Below are 25,224 nucleotides of genomic sequence, written 5' to 3' on the forward strand. Positions count from 1 at the left end.
GTAAGAAATCTTTAGTTTAGACAGTTTACGGGAAGTGAAGGGGAAAGCAATTGAAGTGGACCAGAATTTGGAATTCCTGGAATTATTATCTGGAAGAATTACAGAAATAATGATTACTCTATTTTCTCTGCACATTTTTAGCTCCTCAACCATATTTTTAGAAATTTTCAGAAGCCACAACTATTGTCTGGCACACTCTTTTTCCACCTTTTTCCCCCCCTTCATATATTAGAGTTATTTTCTAGAAAGGCATAGAATTAATTTAGTCTCTTTAATCAGGATTTAATCCTTGCTTTTTAAAACGTGATAAGCATTATCAGGTAATAAGATTTTTACATTCATGTGAACCACCGATTCCATGTATTATGAAATATATGTCTTCAAGAGAGAAAAATGCTAGCAGTCACTGTGTACTGATCAAGTGAGCATAAGCAAGCTGCTAAAAAAAGTGGTCACCTAAAATGTGACCTTGTCAGTCTTCTTAAGGCAAATATGTTTAAAAATTTCTTCAGTGAGATGTTACTGCAGAAGCAAAGGGAAAAAATAGAAGACTGAGGGAAACAGGTTCTCCATTCCCCAACATGTTCCAGTATTGAAATATTTTGTTAATATTGTTATAATTTATTGCTAATAGTATATATATAGGTGTGCATGAGGATCAGCATGGCCAAGTCAGATATGGCAATGCACTTTCTGAGCCCTTTTTAATAACTAATGGTGTGAAACAAGGCTGCGTTCTTGCTCCTACCCTATTCACAGTCTTTTTCAGCATGATGCTCCAAAGGGCCACAGCAGACCTCGATGATCAGGATGGTATCTACATCCGATATCGTACTGATGGAAGCCTTTTCAATCAAAGGCGACTGAAGGCCCACACTAAGACCTTAAACCATCTTGTCCAGGAGCTGCTTTATGCTCATGATGCTGCCCTTGTCACCCACACAGAAGCAGCTCTGCAGCATTTAACATCCTGCTTTGCAGACGCTGCTGAGCTCTTTGGGCTGGAAGTCAGCTTGAAGAAGACAGAAGTTCTCTATCAACCGGCACCTCAGGAAGTCTTCCATCATCCCCATATCACCATTGGTGAATCAGTGCTCAAATCAGTCCAGCAGTTTAATTACCTAGGCAGCCTCATCTCCTCGGATGGTAAGATTGACGGAGAGATAGACAACAGGTTAGCAAAGGCATATGGTGCCTTCGGAAAGCTTCATAAAAGAGTTTGGTGAAATAAACACGAGAAGGAAAGTACAAAGATCAGTGTTTACAGAGCCATAGTGCTGTCTACTGTCTTATACGGATCTGAATCATGGGTCATCTACCGCCACCACCTGCGACTCCTAGAACGCTTCCATCAACGCTGCCTCCGTACAATCCTGAACATCCACTGGTCAGATTATGTGACCAATACATCTGTTCTAGAAAAAGCAGCAGTCACAAGTATTGAGGCCATGCTACTGAGAACGCAGCTGCGATGGGCAGGGCACGTCTCAAGGATGAAGGACCACCGCCTCCCTAAGATCCTGCTTTATGGTGAACTTGCCTCCAGCTGCCGCAGGAGAGGAGCCCCAAAGAAAAGATACAAGGACTCCCTGAAACAACATCTCAGCCTTGGCCAGATTGATCAACATAACTGGTCTACTCTGGCCTCAAATCAGGAGGTCTGGAGACAGACCATCTATAACGCTGCTGATGCTTTTGAGAAAGCACGCAGGATCACCCTTGAGGAGAAAAGACAACGCAGAAAGAATCGAGCCTTGCAGAATATACCACCTAAGGAGTCTTTCTGCTGTGCCTTTTGCAATCGGACATGCCTTTCTTGTATTGGCCTTTTTAACCACCAACGCGCCTGTAACAAATGTAGGTAGAGCCCTTTCCAAATCTTCGTTCGTGAAGCCTAGCCATGATGATGGTGATGATGATGAGTATATATATAGGTGTGCATAATAACACAGTTTCAAAGTTCCAAAATAATTAATGAAAAATATTTCAAAATGTTTTGCATCTAAATTTTTGGTTTTGTTTACTATTAAATTGAGTTTTAGAAGAGATCTTTCATTTGATGTCCTGTTGTCTATATTTTTCTCCTGTGGGCATTTTCCTTGGCCCAAGTACAAATGCCCTTATGCATTTCCAGTCATAAGATGCTTGTGACACACTGCTTTGTTTGGTTATAGGTGAGTCTCAGCTTTGGTGAGGTAAGTCTCCAGGAAGTTCTGCCCTCAGGGAACATTACAGCCCCAAAGCCTTGCAAGGCACTGGGCCAAGAAAAAATGCACAGTTCGACATTGACTGATCTAACCACTACTTTCCCCCTCTCGAAAAAAAAATCTTCCCACCAAATGGAAACAATCTGTCTTCATTTTCCTAATAGAAAGGACAAGTTCAGCAAAATTAAATTTCCCAAAATCTTTGTCTGTGTACAAACTTCATTTCCCATGAGAGGATAAAATAAATCTAATGGAAAATCCTCAGTATAATGTGGAACAAGGAAACAAGGCAATCTTTTGTTAGTGTTTTATAAAGTTTTTTATGATGAACTCTAGAAAACTATGGTAAAAATAGAGATTAAAAATAATAGTTTATGAAAGATCAGACAAGAATAAAAAAGAAAAAAACCTTATCCTGAAAGAATCCAAAAGGCATAAAAATGTGATCCTACAGTTAAAATGAGAACAGTGCATCCTAGATAACATCCTTCTAAGCCTCTTCAGTCAGCAATGGCTACAGAGATATTCTGGCAGAGGTACCTGGCATTACTCAGCACAGTTATGCATTCATACTGAGTCATTAGTCAATAAAGTCTAGAATAGGACATCTTCCTAGAACTCTGTATAAGAGTATGACTTTCAAGGGGCAAATTAAATAAATTTGGGAATCAATATACATATTTATTAAAAAAGGTAAAATGAATAGCTAAATTCATTTGAGAATTAATTAGCAGCATAACATATATATATATTTATATATACAGTTTGTATTTTGACCTTAAATAGCAGGTGAACCTTCTGATATTTCAGTGGGAATGCAAAATATGTATAACATCTCATTGCTGCTACATCTCATTGCTGCTCCGTTGGTATAAAATAATAAGCAGCAAACTCCTTTTTTTCCAATACTTCTTAGTTTGGATTAGAAAAGATGATGTATCTAAGAACAACCATACCTGTTCAGATCAGAATTTCACTTGACCCAGTATGCTATTGCACACAGTGACCAAAAGTTGAGCATATCTTTTCAGAGGGAGTTTGAGAACAGAGAAAGCATATAGTGATGCTCCAGCTGCAAAATTCCTCTGTGAGCCAGAGGTGATGCTTCAGTATTTTCTCTGCCTTGACTGGGTTCACTTCCAGGAACTTGATTTTCACAGACTCACAGAATCACAGAACGGGTAAGGTTGGAAGGGACCACAGTGGGTCATCTGGTCCAATCTACCTGCCCAAGCAGGGTCATCCCAGAGCACGTGGTACAGGATTGAGTCCAAATGGTTCTTGAATACCCTTCACTTGACTAATACAAGTTTTACTATCCTCAACACTCTGAAACACAAAGTTCCCCAGCTTAGCCCCTCTTGTGTAAAGAACTGGTTTTTTAACACCTGCCAGTTGCCGTTTCATTTGATGGCCTCTTCTGTGGGAAAGGAAAATGAAGAGCCACTCTCTATTCATCCTGTTTCCCAGTGAAAATCTTTAGGATGTCATATCAACTTGCAAGCAATACATACCAGTAAAATAACAGCATAAAACTCATTTAACCTGCATAGATCAGCTGACATCACATTGGAGTCAGCAAGGCCCAGACAAAAGCCCAGTCTTGTACAATTATCAATACCAGTTAATACAAAAATAGGATTGTTTCTCCAATACCTGTCGCTGGTTTTCTGTCTCTAGTCTCAGTCTGGCCTCTACGCATCTTCTGGTCTCCAGGAAGGCTTGACGTTGTGCTCTGTCTGACAAGTAGCTAATGAAGATTCCTGCAGTGTTCATACACATAAATAACACTGCCTGAGCTGCTATCTGCAATGAACAACAAATAAGATTTGATTAGACAGGAGAAGCAAAAATATCTGTTTAAAAAAAGAAAGAGACAGAGAGAATGACTGCTCTGTAGGCTGCAAAAATAGCAGTTAGGAAAGTTTACGTAAAAGAATCTCTTAGATCTTAAGTAGAGGCATCAAACTTGCAAAATTATATCTGCCTTGAGGATGAGATATGCAGCATTTGGGGGATTAAACTCTAGTTGAACCACAAATGATATTTCCAAAAACTGACTCACAGAGCTCTAGCCAGGACTGATTACAAACATAATTAACAATTTGTTTTTGCACTGCCTGTCCTGCAAGAGCAACTTTGTGATTTGTTCCATGGCTTAGTTTGGGAAGCAAGCCATATTAAGGAAAACAAAGAATGTCAGTTAACTAAGAATTAGTATCAGTGATACTAGCTATTGTGTTATTATTGACCAAATTATGTAAATTCATTTTCAGCTGATGCCAAAGCACGAATTTCCACAATGTGAATTCTGAACCATTCAACAGGGGAAGCTGAAAGGATAACCAAATTCTTGCCTAGCCAGTGCCTGTGTACACAGACTTTTTCTTTGCTGAAGTCTACATAAGAACTGAACTAATTTTCCTCGTAGATAATATTTCCTTGTGCGTCACAGCTTCTTCCTTTTCCATGTGAACTCAAAAGAGCCAAATGGGAGTGGATCCTTGGACAGTATAAATTTCAGTGGCTTATTTGTCTTTCACGGATATCTCTCTGCATGCATGTTTGTGAGGCAGGGCACATCCACACCATTGAAGTGAGGATTATTTGGGAAAGTGAGTAAGAAACTGGCAATATTTGACTGCACTAGAGACAGGACAGACATGGAATCTCAGCACTTTATCCAGTATCTCATCCTTGTTATTGGTTGAGATTTCAAAGGCACCCAGGCTCTGATAGCTTTGGTTGATACCTACAGGATCATAACAACACCAGAACTACCACACCAAGACAGATCAGGTGTTCGTCATCCAGAATACTGCCTCTGGTAAACACAGAGTGCTCAGGTAAACACAGAGTGAAAACACAGAGTGCTCAGGTAAGACCACAAGGATAAAACAGCAGATAACGTGTACAAAAGTACAGCAAGCATCAAGTGATATTTTGTCAAAACAGTCTTGAACACTCCAGCAATCTGTGGTTGCAGAACATTTTGGGCTAGACATCGCATTTTCTTAACATTATCTAATAATCAGTCTTCCTAAAATCTGAGTGTTGTTTGTCCTAATAGAAGACTCCCTAATCTCATTGTGATGCTTTGACTCAGATCTGCAATCCCCACAGTTACGTGGGTTTGAAAGTGAGATCTGATATGAAACAAAATGCATCTGGAAGAAACTTCAACTTTATATCTTGCCATACTTCTAAAACTGGAGTATTGTTCTACTATAGTACAGGGAATTAATTTGCAGTTAATAAGCCATGATCAAATAATAATGCATATCCTGGCTCCAGATGAAGTTTTGATTAACTTTTTTCCAGTAATAGATGTCTAGGCTAGGCTTGTGAGAAGTAGGTAATGATTAGCATGATCCTTGCATCTTCCTGTCCTCCAGAATCCTGCAGTTTACAGCTAGATGTGGTATACCCAGTGCTGCACAACTTTTCTGGTGCCTTTCTCAAGTTAATTGTACTTTTGGTCCCCTATGACACTCAATAACAAAGATTTTTACAATTTATTTAGGCACCTTATGATAAAAATGTTTCCTTTTTTTTAATTTAATTCATAGCTTTATGATTTCTTTGTGTGCTGAATTATGCTTATAAACATTTACTAATCATTTCCAATTCATTTGCCTCTCACCATTCTTGATTTTGCTGTCTTAAAACATAACCCCTTACTTTTACTTTTTGAAAGGGAGGAATTTGAGACTCTTTAGTCACTCTGTGTTTATCACTATTCCACCTCTGTGCTTACTGCTTTTCCCCTGTTATCTACCTTACCCTGTTTTACTGGAAACAGGGTGCCCTGGACTGGTCAGCTTCCCCCAGGCACTCTCTGCGTTTGCTCCAAAATAAATCAGAGAATGAATTAATTCAGCTATGACATAATTCCTTTCTGGTGCAGGCTACTGGGAGGCGTATGATGAGCTGACATGAGATTAGTACTAGTTCAGAATTACATTGTTCAGCAGGACAACTGAAATCAGCTGTAGGTGGCTGGAGGAGTCAACCTTTCATGCCTTTTTTACTGACTTTTAACTTCAACATGGACTGATAATTGGTGTTCACACACACTAGGAAAGCTAGATTACAGGATGAAAAAAAAGAAAATCCCTTCAGAATATTTGAAATGTGCATTTCCATGGTGAAAGTGTTGAGGTGCTCTCCTTTGCTTGCAAATTCAGTTGCAATTTCCTCATGAACCCAGTTCAGTCACCCATCTCTGCTAACACTCAGGACTACTGCCACTCACTTCAGCAGATCTCCTTAGAGCAAATGCATTAGAATTTGGCCTTCAATTAGATTTCACGAGCACACAATTTGATTTGGACAAAGGGAATAATGGAAAACATGTTACAGGTAAAACAACAGCTTATGCAGAGGCAGAATCTGCTTTTCTTACACATGCTAGTCCTATTGAAAGCAATCCAAAGAGTAAAGCACTGTGAGTTGCAAGGCATACTAATTTTTAATTAGTGGCTCTTTTTAATAAAAGAATAAAAAAGACAGACTTGAATCCTTCATTGCCACTCCATTTTCCTAGGGCTTACTGGGGCCAATTCCAGAATTCTTGGAGTATTTTCTACAATCACTCAAGCCTACAAGCCACGGCAGACTCTGACTTTAGGGGATTTACAGAGTTTCATATCTTTTTGGCTCACCTGAAAATAATCAATGCTCACACAGTAGGGCAGTTAGGGTATAAATTAAAAAGAAGAAAATATTTTCACAACGTTTGTAAGTCTATTTGTACCTTGCACAGCACTCAAATAAGCAATAGTAGTAGACACATCAAGTGATCCTAAAAAGCCATGAATGATACATTTTGTTGTTAAATAGGTCTGCTTCTTGAATATTTATTAAATGCTAAGAAGACACCCATCACCAACTGCCTGGGAATATCTGTGTAACACAATCACCACTGTTCCTGCTGAACCTGCAGTTGCACATAATCACATAATAGGATGAACAGGGCTAAAGGAAGTAACTTGACAAGATCATTGAGATACTTAGAATCACAGAATCGTCAAGGTTGGAAGAGCCCTTCAAGAATCTGAGCCCCATAATCACCCCTAAAACATCCCCAAGTGCCACATCCAGATGCCTCTTGGCCACTTCCAGAGACAGTGACTCCACCACTGCCTTGGGCAACTTATTTCAATGCCTAACTGCTCTCTCAGGAAATTTTTTTTCCTGATACCTAATCTAAACCTTCCCTGGTGCAAGTTAAGGCCATGTCCTCTTGTCCTTTCACTTGAGATATGATAGAACAGACTGACCCCCACCTCTCTACAACCTCCTTCCAGGTAGTTGTGGAAAGCAATGAGGTCCCTCCTGAGCCTTCTCTTCTCCAGACTAAACAACCCTAATTCCCACAGTTGCTCCTCATAGGACAAATTTTCTAGACCTTTTACCAGCTTTGTTGCCCTCCTTTGGAAACACTCCAGCACCTCAACATCCTTTATGAAGTGAAGGGCCTGAGAAGATGCAGACATTGAAATTCTTACTCCAAAACTCTGCTTTTAATTTCTTATAGGAGGAGAATAAGAACTTAGTTCACTTATTAACTAAATTTACATTTATAAAGCATCCTCTATACAGGTACCTCAGAGCCCTTTGCAAAATCAGTATGGAAACTGGCCAAAACCAAATGTTATGAAAGGAGAGGATGCAAGTCAGACAAGTAAGCTTAGTTTAAATTTGACAACATATGTTGATTCAAATAATTTCATGTGTATCTGCTACTCATTGTATTAGAAGGGCTTTGCCAAGACAACTGAAACCAAGTTAACATTTTGAGTTGATTTGGGAACCACCAGATTTCAAAGGAAAAATTAAAAGTTACTGGACACAGCTGGTCAGGAAGAAGTATAATCAAAGTAGGTACAGTATAGTAATGCAAGACAACAGGAAAAGGAAAAGTCATTGAAAACATGGTAAGGTAGCTCCCAAGCCTGTTGTGAAGTGGTAGGTAATGAGCCACAGACCGCTTTTAAAGACGAAATTGGATGTAGTTCAGGAAAGAGGAACTTCAGAAGAGCACAGGTGAGTTACTGGACTAGACATGACAGCAATTTGTGGGCATTTCTGCTATTCAGAGCACCTAATTGAGCTGGCCTTCATTTGGAATTTACACAGAATCCTGTGAGTTTATGAATGACTGGGAACAAGTTAAAGAAGAGTTTGCAAATGCCAGAATTTTCAAGACTTCAAAATTCATAACTGAATTGTGTTTTAGTTTTGCCGTGAGTTGTGCAATTGTCCGTCAGGGAATATAGAACCATAAGGCCAGCCAGTAATAGACATTTATGAAGTATGTAGTGATTGACTGAGTTCAGCACTTCCAAAGAGCCCATAACCGAAGGAAAAGTGAATATTATGAACATTCAACAAACTCAATGGATTGGAAATATATTGATTGATAGCTGTCCCTAAAAGACAGCAATTGCCACAGGCAATCTTCATCATGAAGTTGAGCCAACAGCAGCATATATCCACATGGAAAGCACAGTGGAGGCAGAGAAGAAAAGGCTGATAAAGTTTAGAAACAATTCTGAAATCCACGACACCGAATTTGTGTTTTACTACCTCAAGTGCAGAAAGACACCTTAGTGAGCTCTGCAAAATAAACTTATTATTAACCTCTTCAGCAGGTAATTTTGTTCTGCTGCATAGAAACAGAGTAGTGCTGGGGCTGATGTCACCAAAACACATGTGAGAAGCAAAGAAATGGTTTTCAATGTGTTGTCTAGCTGGACAGTCTCCAGGGTCTATCAATTTTAAAGAGTACAAATTTCATTAGTTCCTGAAATGAGCTGGTGGGAAACTATTTAATTATTTTCCTGTTTTGCTTTCTAATTTTTGATTGGCTTCAAAACAGAGTAGAGTAGTTCTTGTCTGTTTTGGGAAAGCTGGAAAAGTAAAAACTGTTGTGCTTCTTTAAGTGTGTATTCAGCACGTGCCACATAAAACAACTGGTTGCTATGGTAATTATTATTGGATAATTAAGACTGAAGAAGCATTTTGATTAATCATTAGTTGTTTAACTAAAAATAGAAGCTCAGCATAAGGTTGTGTTTTTTATAATTAAAATGTCCCAGAAAACCCATTGTCCTCTCTCCCTCCTCCATCACCCTCTTGCTTGTGTTTAATCAAGGGAAAATAACATGCTGGTATAAGAACTGATCACCAGGAATGAACTGAGGGTTGCATGAGAAGACCAAATGCTCTACTTTGTCTAGAATAGGAACATCTGGCAGCACAGACTTTACCATTCTCTCAGAGCTGGGCTGCAGCAAGCCTCCATTTCCCGCTGAGAGCATGGTTTTATGAATCAAAGCTCTTGGCAGAGAAACTGGTAAGTACCTGTTTCTCTGTACTGCCTCTTGCCCACCTTGAACCCTCAGTACAGCTTCCCCTTTGTTGTGCCAGATCAATTATCTGTGGGACCATACTGTGAATTATATCAGGGAACTTGGCCAACTTGAAAAACAAACATTTGGCGCTGGCAGTGATTTTCGTACCTAGAGCAGTCGTCTGATTAAGTTCACAGCACAGCCTCCACAGGAAGAGGAAGCACGTGAACATTCATAACTGGCACTGCTGCCAACTCATTAAACTGAAATCATTGCTGCCTTATTGTTAAATCACCTTGTAAAGCATGTTTTTATTTCCCAGGTTCACTCCTTCTGACTTCTCCTGGGTCTGACTGCTAAATACCAATGGCCATGGTAAGAGGGTGTTTGGTTTGTTTTAGTTTGTGGGTGCTTCTCCATCAGCTTTTATTAGAAACCAATCTGGCCTGCAAAGGTGCCCAAACTGATTCCATGACTTTCCAGAAAGCTCCTCTGTCCCTGATCCTCTATATTTTCCACTGCATAAGTACAACAGCTGTTTAACTCCTACTCACAGCTGGAGTGAGTGCTACTCTTTTATCTGATCTACATATACATACTTCACTGAAAGACAGAAATACACCATACCCCTGAGAAGACAGGGATGGAGAATAGCATAATGTTTATTCGTGGTAAATTTAGTCAAGCCCAGACTATGATGCTTAAGAGCAGTGCTTTACCCCACCCACCCTTGATTTGCTAAATGTGAAAGGAGCCATTTGTACCAGTGTTACCATCTGATTTTGTGTTTAGAACTGACTTTTGTGGTTCAGCTGTGCACAGCTCCCATGGGAACACTGGCTGGTTCTTCAAAAACCCAGATGTTATTTATGCCTCTAGGAGAGCTGAGACCTTTTGAGAAGACCAATCTTGCTGCTTTCAGAGAGGTCTTCACTATGTACTTAGGGACACAGTCTGGCCTTTAAGTTGCATGAAACCTGCATACTGCAAGCCAGGTTGCCCTATCAAAACACAAGGTGTACCAAAGGAAATTATTAGACTACTTTCAGTGAGAGCTAGTGGTTTCACACACAGTTTTCTCCATCCTATTGCAGAATATCCTAACATACCTATTGCTCCTGTCCTGCTAATTATTTAGAAAACAAACACCATTTTTGCTCTGAACAATGACATGTTTTCATAAAATCAATTGTTCCAGCTCAAGACATAGTTTGAAAATATGTATCTTTAATATTCAGAATGGGAGTCCAATTTTCTATTAGAAAAGGAGCTATTTCTTTCTTCTTCTCACTGAATCTATCAGAAATGAAGAAAATTGAATGTCTGATTAAGTTGCTTATAGGTAGCTCGAACCATACAAATTTGGTAAGTCAGCTACCAACCATGGCAAGACTTTTGCAAGACGGTGTGGTACAAGAGATCTTTCAAAAAAATCATTTCATATCATGTCATATCATATCGTATCCAACATATAAGGCTGAGACAGCTGGAATGATGCACAGAGGCAGTCAAGGAAATACATAACCCTGCTAGTGCCATTGAGGAGCCCCAAATTTTCAGCCCATCTCTTCGAATTCCCTTCGAGTTTGTCTACAATTTAGAGTTCAGGAATAATTTTAATTAAAAAAAAAGTTATTCTGGAACTTTGGATAACCTTTTTTAGGTGTTTTGTTTGGTTTTTTTATAGATGTTAAAATAAATAGACATGACGGGGACAATGTCAGTAGCAGGGTCATAGCCCATGCGTACAGGAGAACGGACAGGGATAGGTAAGTGATCTTCACTTTTTAGTAACTGTTCTCCATGGTTATAGGGTACTTTGCTGAACTGTCTGACCCTCATCTAGGAAATGATCCTGAACTATGCAATGAAATCTGGTGATCACGTTTCCTGTTCACTGAGCAGCACATCACTCTTTTGTTATCATTTTACACACAACGTGCTATTACCTGCAGATACCTGAAATGTTGCCATTTACAAAGAACAATCATCTTTTAGACATGAATAACCCTCTTCGTTCAGTGTTTTCTGTGTGCTAGTTAGGTACCTTCTCCCTCTACCCAGATATAGCTGTAGTGCAGGATAATTACAACAAGAAATCTAAAGCCAAACCTTCCAGATGCCATCATTTTATGGTCCAAAAACATCACCTCATTTAGTGTGTTTATAAGTAAGCATAAAAGGCTCAGACAGGAATCTGTTTTCTCCAAATATATATAACTTCGAAAACACAGCACATGTTCTACAGAAATATTTTAAATTACCTGTGCTGTCTAACCAGGAGTAGATCCTGTAACAACACGCAAAAACCAGCAAAAAACAAGGCACAGCACAAATGTCTCCACTGGAAGCAGCCTGTGGCAGTCAGGGAAAGTTAGGAAATGAAGTGATAGTATTTCCCAGCTTGCTGCTCAAAAGGGAACGTAAAGCAGTTGCGGAGTTTCCCTTTCTGCACTTCCATATTTCAGACTCATGAAGCTCTGTCTGACTTTAAAATTTTCCCTTCACTTTTCTGTTGCTGAGGATACTAAACTGGGAGGAGCTGCTGACTCCCTCAAAGGCAGAGGGGCCCTGCAGAGAAACCTGGACAAGTTACAGGACTGGGCAGTCACCAACTGTATGAAGTTCAACAAAGACAAGCACCAGGTTCTGCACCTGGGAGAGGGTTGTAGAAAGGGAGCTGGGGGTCCTGGCTGATGGCAAGTTGAATGTGAGTCAGCAGTGCCCTGGAAGCCAGGAGGGCCAACTGTGACCTGGGGGCCATCCGGCAAAGCATCACCAGCTGGTCAAGGAAGGGGATTGTCCTACTCTCTTCTACACTAGTGTGGCCTCTCCTTGAGACCTGTTTGCTGTTTTGGGAGCCAAAATATACGAAAGATATAACTCTATTAGAAAAGGTCCAAAGGAGGGCTACAAAGATGGTAAAGAGCCTAGACAGAAACTCATAGCGGCTGAGGGCACTTGAGGAGACAGGGGAGACCTCATCACAGTCTACAGCTTTCTCATGAGGGGAAGAGGAGGGGCAGGCACTGATCTCTTCTTTCTTGGTGACCAGTGAGAGAACCGAGGGAATGGCCTGGAGCTGTGTCAGGGGAGGTTTATGTTGGATATTATAGGAAAAGGTTCTTCCCCCAGAGGGTGGTTGGGCACTGGAACAGGCTCCCCAGGACAATGGTCAGAGCACCAAGCCTGACAGAGCTCAAGGAGCATTTGGACAATACACTCAAGCACATGGTGTGACTCTTGGGATCATCCTGTAAAGGGCCAGGAGTTGGGCCTCGATAATCCTTGTGGGTCCCTTCCAACTCAGAATAGTCTATGATTCAATGGTTCTGTGCAGAAGTTGACCTCCTTTACAAGATTAATATTTATTGTTCAAAACAAATACCAAAGTAATTATGTTCAATAGAAGCCACATTCCATTTAAAGCCACTGTAGAAATTAATTATTTAGAATAAAAGTTACAACATCTAACCAAAGATTTAAAAGAAATTAATCTGAAACGGGGAAGTACACCCGCAACATCCTTGGATATTAAGAATCAAAAGTAATGGTTGGGGTATTTTTTGAAGCAATTCTTACCAAATGTTAATTTTTTCCCTTGCATTACCTGCATGGATATCTTAATTGTAAATAACTGTCTCCCAATAGAGATACACCAGTATTTGGGGACCAGGCATTAGAAATCATCTCAGTGACAATAAATTCCAGCTGACACCTGGTCTGGAAAAGTCTGAGAGCATCACTGAGTTTTAGGATGAGCCTGGTCAACCAAAAATAGAATGTCTAAAGTGAAAGTCACTTCTAGAAATTTTCCTCAAATTATCACAATAGTTCTACCTAAGTCAATACAAGATAGCCAAAGCAGTAGAACACCTAGTAGTTCCCTTAATAGATTATGTAGCTATTAGGAGTAATGATAGAAAAAGAAAAAAAGAACCTTCATCATAGTTGTTTTGCAGCACTGGAAAGAGTTTAACCACATTTTAAGGAAAACAAAATTATGTGGTGTGCATTTCTGCTAAGTGGGTTTGGGGTGGTGTTCTGCACAGCTGTTTTTATTCCTCTGAATAATGGCCCTTATCCAAAGATGTCAAAATTGAGTGAGCAATAATTATGTTTGTAGGGCTGACAGCTGTTCATCTTTTCAGACATACCTCAATGCTGTTTTCATCTGCTCAAATGTATCCATGTCCCAGAAATTAGCTGCAGGCCATATTCCATGTCTCTTCCCAATGGAACTGGTAATTGTCATGATTTGTGTGCAGGTGACCCTGCTTTGGTGCATTTTACAAAGCTCTAACAACAGACTGCACGAGAGAAGTTTTTCATTTTTCTTCCTAGCTATATTAGGCCAGATCTTGTGTATTTTCCTCTGAATTACCAAGCTGTGGGCATAGGAGGAAGATAGAAGCAAGATTCTGCAAACATTTTTCCCTTTTGGTATTGAAATAGAAAAAAGAAAGTAATAGCAGAATATAATGATCTTTACAGAATCAGAGAATCACAGAATATGCTGAGTTGGAAGGGACCCACAAGGATTATCAAGTCCAACTCCTGGCCCTGCACAGGACCAAGAATCACACCATGTGTGTGAGAGCATTGTTCAAACGCTCCTTGAGCTCTGTCAGGCTTGGTGCTGTGACTATTGTCCTGGGGAGCCTGTTCCAGTGCCCAACCACCCTCTGGGGGAAGAACCTTTTCCTATAATATCCAACATAAACCTCCCCTGACACAAATTCAGGCCATTCCTTTGGGTCCTGTCATTGGTCATCAGAGAGGAGAGATCAGTGCCTGCCCCTCCTCTTCCCCTCACCAGGAAGTTGTAACTCCAGTGAGGTCTCCCCTCAGTCTCCTCCAGGTCAAACAGACCAAGTGCCCTCAGCAGCTCCTCATATGGCTTCCCCTCAAGGCCCTTCACCACCTTCATTGCCCTCCTGTACTCTTGGACTCTTAACAAGAAATAGACAACCTTAGAAAAGCCAATCCAGTCTGTGTGAGAGTGAGAATAATACCTATTAAAAAATTAATAGGTTTAACTGAAATAGTACTGAAAATACTGGTAATAAAAAAAATGCGTGAGGGATATCACAGTGTTGAATGCCCTTTTCCAAACATCCCTTGTCCTTCAAAGTCTGTTTCTACTCTGATGGGAAGCTCTACTAATCAGCTCTGTGTGTTAATCAGTGATACCTGCTGACAAACAAACCACCCCCCGCAGCTGTTCTTTTTTTAAACTATTCACCCCTCCCAAAAGAAAAAAAAAAAAGCCAAAACAGTTCTGGAAACAAAAGCTCTTTACATTTTATTGTCAGCATTTTTAAGAGCAGACCAATGACAAGACTAACTTTTCCCCACAGTTGCACCTGTAAGTGGATGCCATTTTGCACAGGTGTCACTGGTAACAGAGTTTGCCCATTGAATCTAGAGCTGATTGATGCCTGAGACAAGAAGTGAGACAAGACACTTCTGAGTCGCCAGAAGTGGCTTAAGGTTTGCTACTCCAGAAAAACTAAGGAAAATATCTTCTCTCTCCAAATTTCCCATTATGGCTGCTCTGTTTCCATTTAAAATTATTTTTTGAAAAGTGACCTGAAAACTCCAGTAAAAATTTGTATTCTCTGTGTTTATTTTCTCCTTTGGTATCTTGTTTTGTTGCTGATTGTGGTGATCTCCTGAAAACCATGAGAAGGTAGAACTCAACAACTTTAATTTTAGATTCCTTTCCTAGGAAAACCTTCAAATATCCCTTGAAAAATACCCAAATACCCATTTTCTCAGTTATCCCTGATGCTAATGTTGGGCTGTAAACATGAAACCTGTCCTTACTTTGGAAAAATCTTGGGGACAATAAAGGCAGTAGGTTATAGTCTGACTTCAGTGTACACAGAATTTCAGGTATTCTTAACCCCACTAAGAAACAGCGCTGATATGATTTTGAGGGACCCTGGGAAATGGAGAGCCCATGAAGATATGGATGAACTTGCAAGGAAAACTTTAGAATGGTTGGGGTTTGGGTAATAGGGCCCAGGAGCCTTTGTCCTCCAAAGGTGAGCTGAACACAGCTTAGGCACAGCAGAAGACATGAATCGCTCAGGATTAAACAGGAATTTAATTAATATCTAACGTTACCTGATATTTTCTTTAAGTCTGCTTTATCTTAATTTTTTTTAAACTATCAGGAAATATCCTGGACAGAAAATAGGGAAGGGACATGGGAGCAAATGGAAATGTACCAGACAAAAGCCATGAGAAGTTACAACGTCCCAGACCAGCTGGATTAAAACTTTATCTCAGAGACTTAGGCAAGGACAAACATTTTCCTTTGTGAAACCTGTGGGTGTTGTTTTGCTATTAGTCATGGTGAATGCCTCAGTGTGGTGAGCTAGAAGAAGTCAAACTGACATCAAAAGTACAGAGTGCTGTGGGAAAGAGTTGATTCAGTCTTTTGGCTGGCAGAATACACCCCAGATAAATAATGAAGGATTAGGCTTCTCCTGACACTTTGCTAGCAGAAGAGACATATAGCTCAGAATTCATTCTGCACCAACACTGGTGTGACCTAGAACTAATTCCTTTGAAGGTAGTGCCTTACTCTGGTTTAAAATAAGGATGGGATTAATATCAAACCCTCATATTTGCCATTGGCCAAATTCTCCTTGCCTGACAATACAAACCATGCCTTTGTTTTCCCTGGTTGTGTAAGCATGAGAAACAGAAACCGGTCTGTTCATGGAATATTAAATAAATGACACAAGACAAAACTGCTGTCTCTGATGTTGAATAATGAATCCTGCTGATACCAGGGAGAGCTGCAGGAGACTATTAAATCTTGATGGACATAAACTAACAAGAGAAGCCCCCAGATGGTTTACATCACAACAGCTCTGTACCAATCCAATGCACGGCCATCAATGATGTCCACATTTTTGCAGTTTTGTGTAAAGGCAGCCACTCTGGAGCAAGGTCAGTCTTAACCTTCTCACACAGAGGGTCACTGTCTTCAAAAGGAAATTTTCTTGGACAAAGCAGTGTTTGGTTTTAGTGAGCATTTAGCTCATGGATCCAATATTTAAATCAATATAGCTGCCATCAGGATATGTAAACATTGCTTTCTTAGGAGCACACAGCAGACCAGTACTTGAAAAGAAATTGTGTGTGGCCTTGGACACGCTGGCATATGAATACCAAGGCTGATGACAAGGTGTTTTGTGGCACAAAAACCACCCCAGAATTTCAGCCAAGAATTAGCTGACAAAGTGGATTTCTTGCTAGAATTTCAGGCAGTGGAGAGAACATTACTTCTGAGCTTCAAAAAAGAAAGCAAAAGACAATTAGTTTTGTAAACTGATCCTTCAATTGGTTAACATTTTTTGAAAGCCAAACAGCTCTAATAGTTAAATCTATGAAGAGGTTTAAGGAGAAAGGTCACATTTAATGACAGGCTGAGACACTTTCTAGTGTTTAACACTCGATCCAGAGCCCACTCTGATGGACATATGCCTTCTGGCTCTGATGGCTTTTTAAGCAGTTGCCTGCAACAATTTTGATTTGTTATATATCAGAACCCGAGTGAAACAAAGCATTTCAGATATCCTAGAGAATCACTTATGTCTCCTTGATAACAATTTTAAATTTTTTTTACTTTACAAGGATGAAATCAGTTCCTACAGTGTAAGTTCTGTCACTCAGCCAGTCAGCATTGATCAGATACACCCTTTCCAGGGTACATACAAAGGTTTCAAACTGAAAAAAATTATGTTTTTTTTCTTAAAGAAAAATAAGGCCCCAGCCAAGCCCCATTTTTCAAGTTATTTGCTTTTTGTTTGGATAGTGTGGTGCTGAAAGTGATTAAAACCATGTCTGTAAACAGCACTATGAACACAATAGTTGTGATATTCAACTGACATCTCATAGTTGACACTGTACAGTAACCATGTGTGTAACCTATATTAAATTCTGGGTAAAATCGAGAACAAGTTCAACCTACTTCTTAATGTTGCCATCCTCATGAACATCCACATCCGTTTATTAAAGTCAGCACAATTACTCATTATGTGAGCATGAACCTAACATTTTTGTGCCATAAATTCACAATGTATTGGTATCATAAATAACCTTTAACATTCATTCTGGGCTTCTTTCTTACCTTGTGACATATTCCTATATAGTATTTACACAAAGAGTTTATAAAAAAGAGAAAGTCTCTAAATCATACCAATTATTTTTAAGGAGAAAAATACTAGCAAAAAAATAGAACAGGGAGACTTAAATACCTCACAGGATGATACTAGAAAAAAAATAAATACTGGGGAACAATGTATAGAGACAAGCACCACGAATTTGGAGAACCAGTACAGTTTTATGGAGTGCTAGCTTTAATAAAAATAATGTGTGTGTGTGTGTCTGTGTCTGTGTCTGTGTGTTAAAATTTTCAGTTCTTGGTGGATTATATAAAAAACACCACAACCCTCACATTTTTTCTATTTCCCTAGTAAGCAGTGAAGAGGTGCAACTACTGCGTTTCTGAGGAGCTCAGACTTTTAGGTGAGCAAATACCTTTCTTAGATTGGTACCTCACTGGTGGCACCAAGAGGGGAAAATGTGGCTACTTAGAGATATTTCAGATTCAGAACACACCTACAGCATGTGGGCAGCACACAGCAGCCCTCAGCTTCCAGTTTCCACTGAGTTCAACTGAAATGGAAGAGCCATGGCCACTCAGAGCTGCAAAATCCCTCCTCTGGGAGATTACAGCTCCTGCTGACCTCAGTATTAAATAAAAACTCTTTTTGGATCACAAGACATCACTGATTCGCAGGACTTGAAATTGTGAGAGGTGGTAGCTCAGGAGCCAGTCCAGTCCAGGGCTTGCAGGAACACAGCAATACCACTGGATTTGGATGGGATGATCCAGACATTCCTGGAAAAAAAAGCATCCTAATTCATAACCTGTCAATATGCACATCTTCAAAATTATTATAACAATAAAAAAACCCAGAATGGTCTACATCTACCTACCACCTAACTTCCACCAAGAAGAACAAGAGTACTTGTATTTCACCTGTGTATTTTATACCATCCTTTACCTTGAAAAAAAAAAATCCATCATAAATTTGGAAAGTACTCATCTTTTGGATACTCCTGTATCTGACAGGAGCAGAAGTAGTTGTCTAAAAATATGTAATTAAAGTTGTCTGAATAGTTTCCCTGAATGGCTGCTACTGATTTTCTAGTTTGTAAATGAAAACATTTTGCTAAAAGACTGAATTGCCCTTCAAAACATGAGAAACGTGATTAAAATATCCTGGCAAGGTCAGAGCTTATTGCCCGTGAAGAGAATATTAACCACCAGGTTCCCTCATTTACAATTGTGCTCTGTTAAGGGCTTTTTCTTTATTGAAGAAAGAAGGAAATATTTTGTGTCTGTTCTAAGGTAAAAGCCAATTCCCTGCTTTCCATCAGAGTGGGATGCTCAGCCCTAGGGAAGCTGCTACTCCAGTAACAGAAAACACCCACTGGACCCACTATGGGTGTTACACAAGGAGAAACTTTGCAGAGAGGAACTATCCCATGAGCCTTCACATTTAGGGTGGATACAGATGCAAAGTTAGAACCAGGACTCTTCCATCTCTTGATGATGATCCAGCTACTCAGCAAGCATGAACAAATCACTACCTTTACTTATGTATTTCTGTATTGTTTCTATTATTTTCATGTGCACCATACCTCTAAGAATAGTTCTAAAGTCAGCTGCAGTCCCAAAGATTTCAGAGACACATCTTTTAATGTACACAGGTATTTACATATTTTCTCAGAGCAGAAACAACCAGGAAAATTCTTATTCTTTGTAATTAGGTGACATATGTACTACAAATTAATATAATGAACAAAATCTACAATAACAATGCTCCTCTGAATAAATTTATATTATATATATATGAAAATAAAACAAATCAGACCATGTTTATGACATAAGAGGAAGAAGATTGGAAGTTAAATAAAATGAGCAGATAATGACCTGAAAAATACATTTCACTGGGCAAAAATGGCCCCTATGTATTCAATAGATTCACTTTTTTCTGCTTCTTCATCTCCAAAAGGACTCTATTGACAACACAGTCCTTTCACCAGTTGTTAGCCTCTTGGAAGAGACAATAAGATTCTGTCATTTTCTTACACCATCACTAATATTATTGGCTAATGGTTTATCCAACATATCCTTAGCAAACCACAGATATAAACACCTGAAACTGTAGCATTTCAGGCTATATTCAGATTAATCCATCAGCTTAAGTGCAACAATCATTATAAATACAAAATGGTTTACTTCTTTGGAAACTGGGGCTCGGAACACTTGGCATCGTAGCCAGAATGAGGAGCCAGTATAATTTAATTGTAGAAAATAGGGCATGAGAGGACCTTGATATGTCACTTAACCCATGCTGCAGGTCCTGGATATTGCCTAAATCACTCCTAAAAAAATGCCTCTCTAAACTGCCTAATCATACCTTAGGGTAAAGCCTTCCAAAAAAAATGAGGTTATTGAAGTTACTGTTATTAGGTTGTTGTTTCAAGGTTTCTCCCACTATCTAATGTAACTATTCCTTATAATAAGTTAACATATCATCTCATGGTATTTATAGATGAAACAAGAGAACAATTGATTTCTTCCTCTCTGTAGCAACTCCTTCCTTATTTGAAGGCTGTCACAGCTGTTCCTTCAGCTTCATTTTCTCTAGAGCAACCCTCTGTCTTACAGAAGTAGTGAAAATGAGCAGGATCAACTGAGACTGAAAACAGTATGCTTAAAGATCATCAGTGCTTTGTCGGGACAAGGTTAGTGTATGGGGTTTTTTTTGAAGAAGGATAGTGTCAGTTGCTCAAGATATTGTTCTAGCATTGGCAGGCAAACTGCCTAAGAGTAAACCCACCACCAGCTTTCTTTGGCAGGTAAGACTGCTGAGAAACCCAGAGAGAGACCACAGTACCCACACAGGTATATCAGATATCTCCAAACACCTATGGAGGAATCTGACCATCTGAAACTAAATGGTTGGTACTGATAGAGGAGATCTTTTTGCTGGTGGAAAGAAAGGACACGTATTACTGATATTCTTCAGCCTCTCCCACCTGTAATCACAGAGATCTAGGAGGTGGAGGCAGAATTGTTCCCCAAAGGAAGCAGGGAGTGTGCATGCGCCTGATGTTTGCCATAAGCTTGTACTCTGGGAGTGCCTGATGTCACCAGATGGGAATGGGGAAAGCGAGGTTGCTGCTTTGAGCTTTGGACCCTACAATGGTGATGAGCCCATAGAACAACTCTCATGAAGAAGTGATGACCCAGGTCAGGTGGACTTGTAGTGGACTTGGTTGGGTTTATGGTTGGACTTGATGACATAAAGTGTCTTTGCTAATCTAAATGGTTGTATGATTCTATGATACAGGCCTGCAGCTAAGAACCTTCCAAGACCTGAGGCCAGAATGGACTGAAGTGTGTGCAGAGGCATGACATATATATGAAACCAAGTCTCACATTGTGACCACAGGACCTGTTTCTTGTACATGACCATGTGGTCATATTCAGGCTGGATTTGGAGGTGTTAGTTCTGCCCTCCAGATCCTCAGCAGATCTTCATATCTGCATACTTGAAATAATACATGTACTGCTGTCACAGAATCGCAGAATAAAGGAGTTTGGAAAGGACTTCTGGAGATCATATATTCAAATCTACTTCCTCAAAGCAGGATCACCCAAAGCAAGTTGCTTAAGGTCTTATCCAGTCAGATTTTTCCCAGACGAAGACTTTACAGCATCTCTGGGCAACCTGTTGTAGAGCTCATTCACCCTTACAGTAAAAAAGGTATTTTTATGTTTAAGAGGAACTTGCTGTGTTTCAGTTCATGCCCATTGACTCTCATCCTGTCCCTGGGCACTGCTGAGAAGAGTTTGCCTCTGTCTTCTTTACTACCCCCAGCAATGTATTTATATATAATTATCAGTTTACAACCCCACACACTCCTCCATACCTTCTCATCTCCAGCCTGAACAGTCCCAGCTCTCTCAGCCTTTCCTTATTTGGCAGCCCTTCATAGGCCTTCTCTGGACTAACTCCAGTATGCCCTTGTCTCTCCTGTACTGAGTAGTCCAGCACTGGGCATGGCATTCCAGATGTGTTTCACTAGGACTAAACAGGAAGGAAATATTGCCTTCCTCAGCCAGATGAGAATGTTCTATCTGAGGCTCTTGGCCTTCCCACTGCTGGTTCATGGTCAATTTGGTGTCCACCAGGTCTCCCAGGGCCTTCTCTGCAGAGCTGCTTTCCAGATGGTCATCTGCCAGTCTGTACTGGTGCAGGGGGTTATTCCCTTCTAAGTACAGAATGTTGCATTCCCCTTTTGCTGAACAGAGCTGGGGAAGGGTCTGGAGCACAAGTCTTATGAGGAGAGGCTGAGGGGGCTGGGGGTGTTTAACCTAGAGAAGAAGAAGGCTCAGGGTAGGCTTTATAACTCTCTGCAACTACTTGAAAGAAGGTTGTAGCCAGGTGGGGGTTGGTCTCTTCTCCTATGTAGGAAGTGACAGGACAAGAGGAAATGACCTAAAGTTCTGCCAGAGAAGATTTTGATTATATATTAGGAAATATTTCTTTACTGAAAGGGTGATCGGGCATTGAAACAGGGAAGTGGTGGAGTCACCATCCCTGGAACTGTTGAAAAGGCATGTGAATGTGGCATTTGGGGTCATGGTTCAGTGGTGAAAACAGTGGTGCTGGGTTAACAGTTGGACAGATGATCTTAGAAGTCTTTTCCAACCTTAACAATACTATGATTCTATGGTTCCATGGTGTTCCTGTCAGCCCATTTCCCCAGCCCACTGAGGCCCCTCTGAATGGCAGCGCAGTTATCCAGTGCACCAGTCACTCCTCCCAGTTTTGTGCTATATGCATGTAAGATTGAGTTTGCTGGGAGACAGTGAGTCCCACAAAATACTCTTAAAACCACTACAGTGATTATGGAGTCCCTTAGCTTGTGGAGTGTTGAAAATCTCTCTTGCTACCTCGCTGAACTTCTAAGTTCCTAGATCACTTTGAAAAATGGGCTTTAGGCCAGATGACTATCCTGGGAATAATTTCTATGACTGCCTATCCTTCCATGTTTTGGAGACCACAGGTTTCATACAAAGTCTGTGAGAAAATTTATGGGGTTTCTGTGTGTGTGTGTATGTGTTTATGATTTGGATTTTTAATTATTTCCTTATTTGTAGGGTGCTCTAGCATTTTCTCTTTTCTTGTCTGAGATTCCTTGAATTGCCATTATATGATAAAGGACATTAAGCTTTGACTAAACACCTTTCAAAGTTCTCTTAAAATCTGCAATGGCTGAATCCATATTGCTGTTAGCCAGTACATGACAGTTTGATTTCCAGATTATACTTTAAGTTTTTAATGATAGTAATTAGAAAAAACATCTCTTAATGGTGTGTGTATTTTCCATTTTTAAATTACACCTCTAAACCCTCTTTAGATATACACAAACTTTAGGCACATAGTAAATATTATTTTGACTTGCAAATGTAATTACGGAACCTGAAAGCAAGTTACAAAAAAAGGAATAAAACATGAAATTTCACAGCATTGCTTTTGCAGAGTGTTTGTATCAATATAATACAAATATATGTAAATCTGTTAATTGGCTTGAAACTTTAGAAATTTAAATATGGGATATTATTTGATTTTGTTACCTACATTTGCTGTTTTCATATTTTAAAAAAATCAGCTTGGTCAAGTTAAATTACAGAAGCTTTGTGCTGCAGAAGAAAACCAGGAGTGACCTCAAATAGTATTCCTTCTTATACGTAATCAGAAGGGTTCTTTAATAAATGCACTTGGATAGACCATTTGTAAACTTAATAAGGAAGGTAGCATGTTCTGGTAGCAAACTGGCCATCAAAAGTTCTGTTAACTGCTTGAAGAGGAAAGGAACAGCCACCTTAGCAATCTTTGTACTAAGTTTATAAGTCCCAGGTCATCAAACAACTTAAACTTATACCCATCTTTATGCATATGAGAGTTTTTCTTGAGTTTGAAATAATTGGCATAATATTAAGATGCATTCTTTTACGCTCCCTCTCCAAAGTAACATTACCTCTGAGACTTCTCTCCTTAAAGCTTTTGGATTTTATTGTTTTGATCATTGATGGGATTGGAAGTAACTGAATACTTATGCTAGATATTTTACTATGTGGTAATAGCAAAGAAGAGTGGCTGTCATAAGAAAATGTACATAACTAAGCCTTAAGAATAACTAGACACAAGTAAATTTTTACAGGAAAGAAAGTAGTAAGTCATTGGAAAAGTGATTTCTAAGCATGAAGAGCTATTAAGATTACAAGAAGATTATTGGAGGCCCTATCATCCTGTACTATCACATAGAAAATGAGAACACTTCATGTGTACTTCTGTCACTTCTTACAGCCTCTCAGGTGACTAATGGAACGCAGCAGACAAAAGCAATTACATTAGCACAAATGAAATACATATAATAAATTTTTCTGTTCCTATTATTGTCAACAAGCTGCTATTACTCTCAGGATTGGGGAGAACATGGAAACTGTCATAGCATCAGTCAGAGTGGCATTTGGTTACATTTTGGAAATGTCAACAGATTTTTACAGTAATGTCCCTGGGCAACATTCATATGACTCAAGATCTGCCTAAGTCTCAAAGAGGAATTTTCACTGGCTACTTTCAAGGACGTTCAGATCTTGGAGGAATCTGCTATAAATCTCTCCAACCATTTTGGGGTATACAGCTCCTTTAATGCTTCAAGAATAAGTTACTATATAGGATAATAGAATAGCTTAGATTGGAAAACATCTCTAAGATCATCAAGTCCAACCTATAACTTAGCACGGCCAAGTCCACCACTAAACCAGTCACTAAGTGGTTTAGTGGTTAAAAGACTGGACTGTCTTTTAAATCCGTCCACAGATGGTGACTCAACCACTTCACTGGGAAGTCTGTCCACTGCTTCACAGTCCTTTTGTTGAAGAAATTTTACCTAATATCCAATCTAAACCTCCCGTGGGGAAAGTTAAGGCCATTTCCTCTTGTCCTGTGTCTTGTTACCTGAGAGAAGAGGGTGAACCCCACCTGGCTACAACCTCCTTTCAGGGAGTTGTAGAGAGCAATGTCTCCCCTGAGCCTCCTTTTCTCCAGGCTAAACACCCCCAGCTCCCTCAGCGGCTCCTCATGACACTTGTGCTTCAGACCCTTCCTTAGCTCTGTTGCCCTTCTCTGGAGCTGTTCCAGCCCCTCAATGTCTTTCTTGTAGTAAGGGGCCCAAAACGAAATGCAAGATTCAAGGTGCAGCCTCACCAGTGCTGAGTACATGGGGACAGTCACTGCCCTCTGGTCTCGCTGGTCACGCTATAGCTGATACACCCAGGATGCCATTGGCCTTTTTGGCCACCTGGGCACACACTGGCTCATATTCAGGTAACTGTCAACCAGCATCCACAAGTCCTTTTCCACTTATGTGACATCTACTTTAACCACTTCTCAGTACAGATAAAGTCGCTGATGATCAGGCTGAAGTAGAATAGAATAGAATTAGAATAGAATAGAATAGAATAGAATAGAATAGAATAGAATAGAATA

General features: G+C 39.9%; 1 protein-coding gene across 2 annotated transcripts in view; it reads right to left on the bottom strand.

The window, feature by feature from the left end:
* ADCY8 (adenylate cyclase 8) overlaps positions 1-25,224 on the bottom strand; it is a 126,250-nt gene that overhangs the window by 90,456 nt on the left and 10,570 nt on the right. For both annotated transcript variants that reach the window (XM_027684445.1, XM_027684444.1), the window contains exon 2: positions 3,864-4,013. In XM_027684445.1, coding sequence (XP_027540246.1) covers positions 3,864-4,013 — 150 coding nt within the window. The remainder of the gene's footprint in view (positions 1-3,863; positions 4,014-25,224) is intronic.

This window comes from Neopelma chrysocephalum, unplaced genomic scaffold (assembly GCF_003984885.1).
Source record: "Neopelma chrysocephalum unplaced genomic scaffold, ASM398488v2 Primary Assembly neopelma1_66, whole genome shotgun sequence".
Classification (NCBI taxonomy): Eukaryota; Metazoa; Chordata; class Aves; order Passeriformes; family Pipridae; genus Neopelma; species Neopelma chrysocephalum.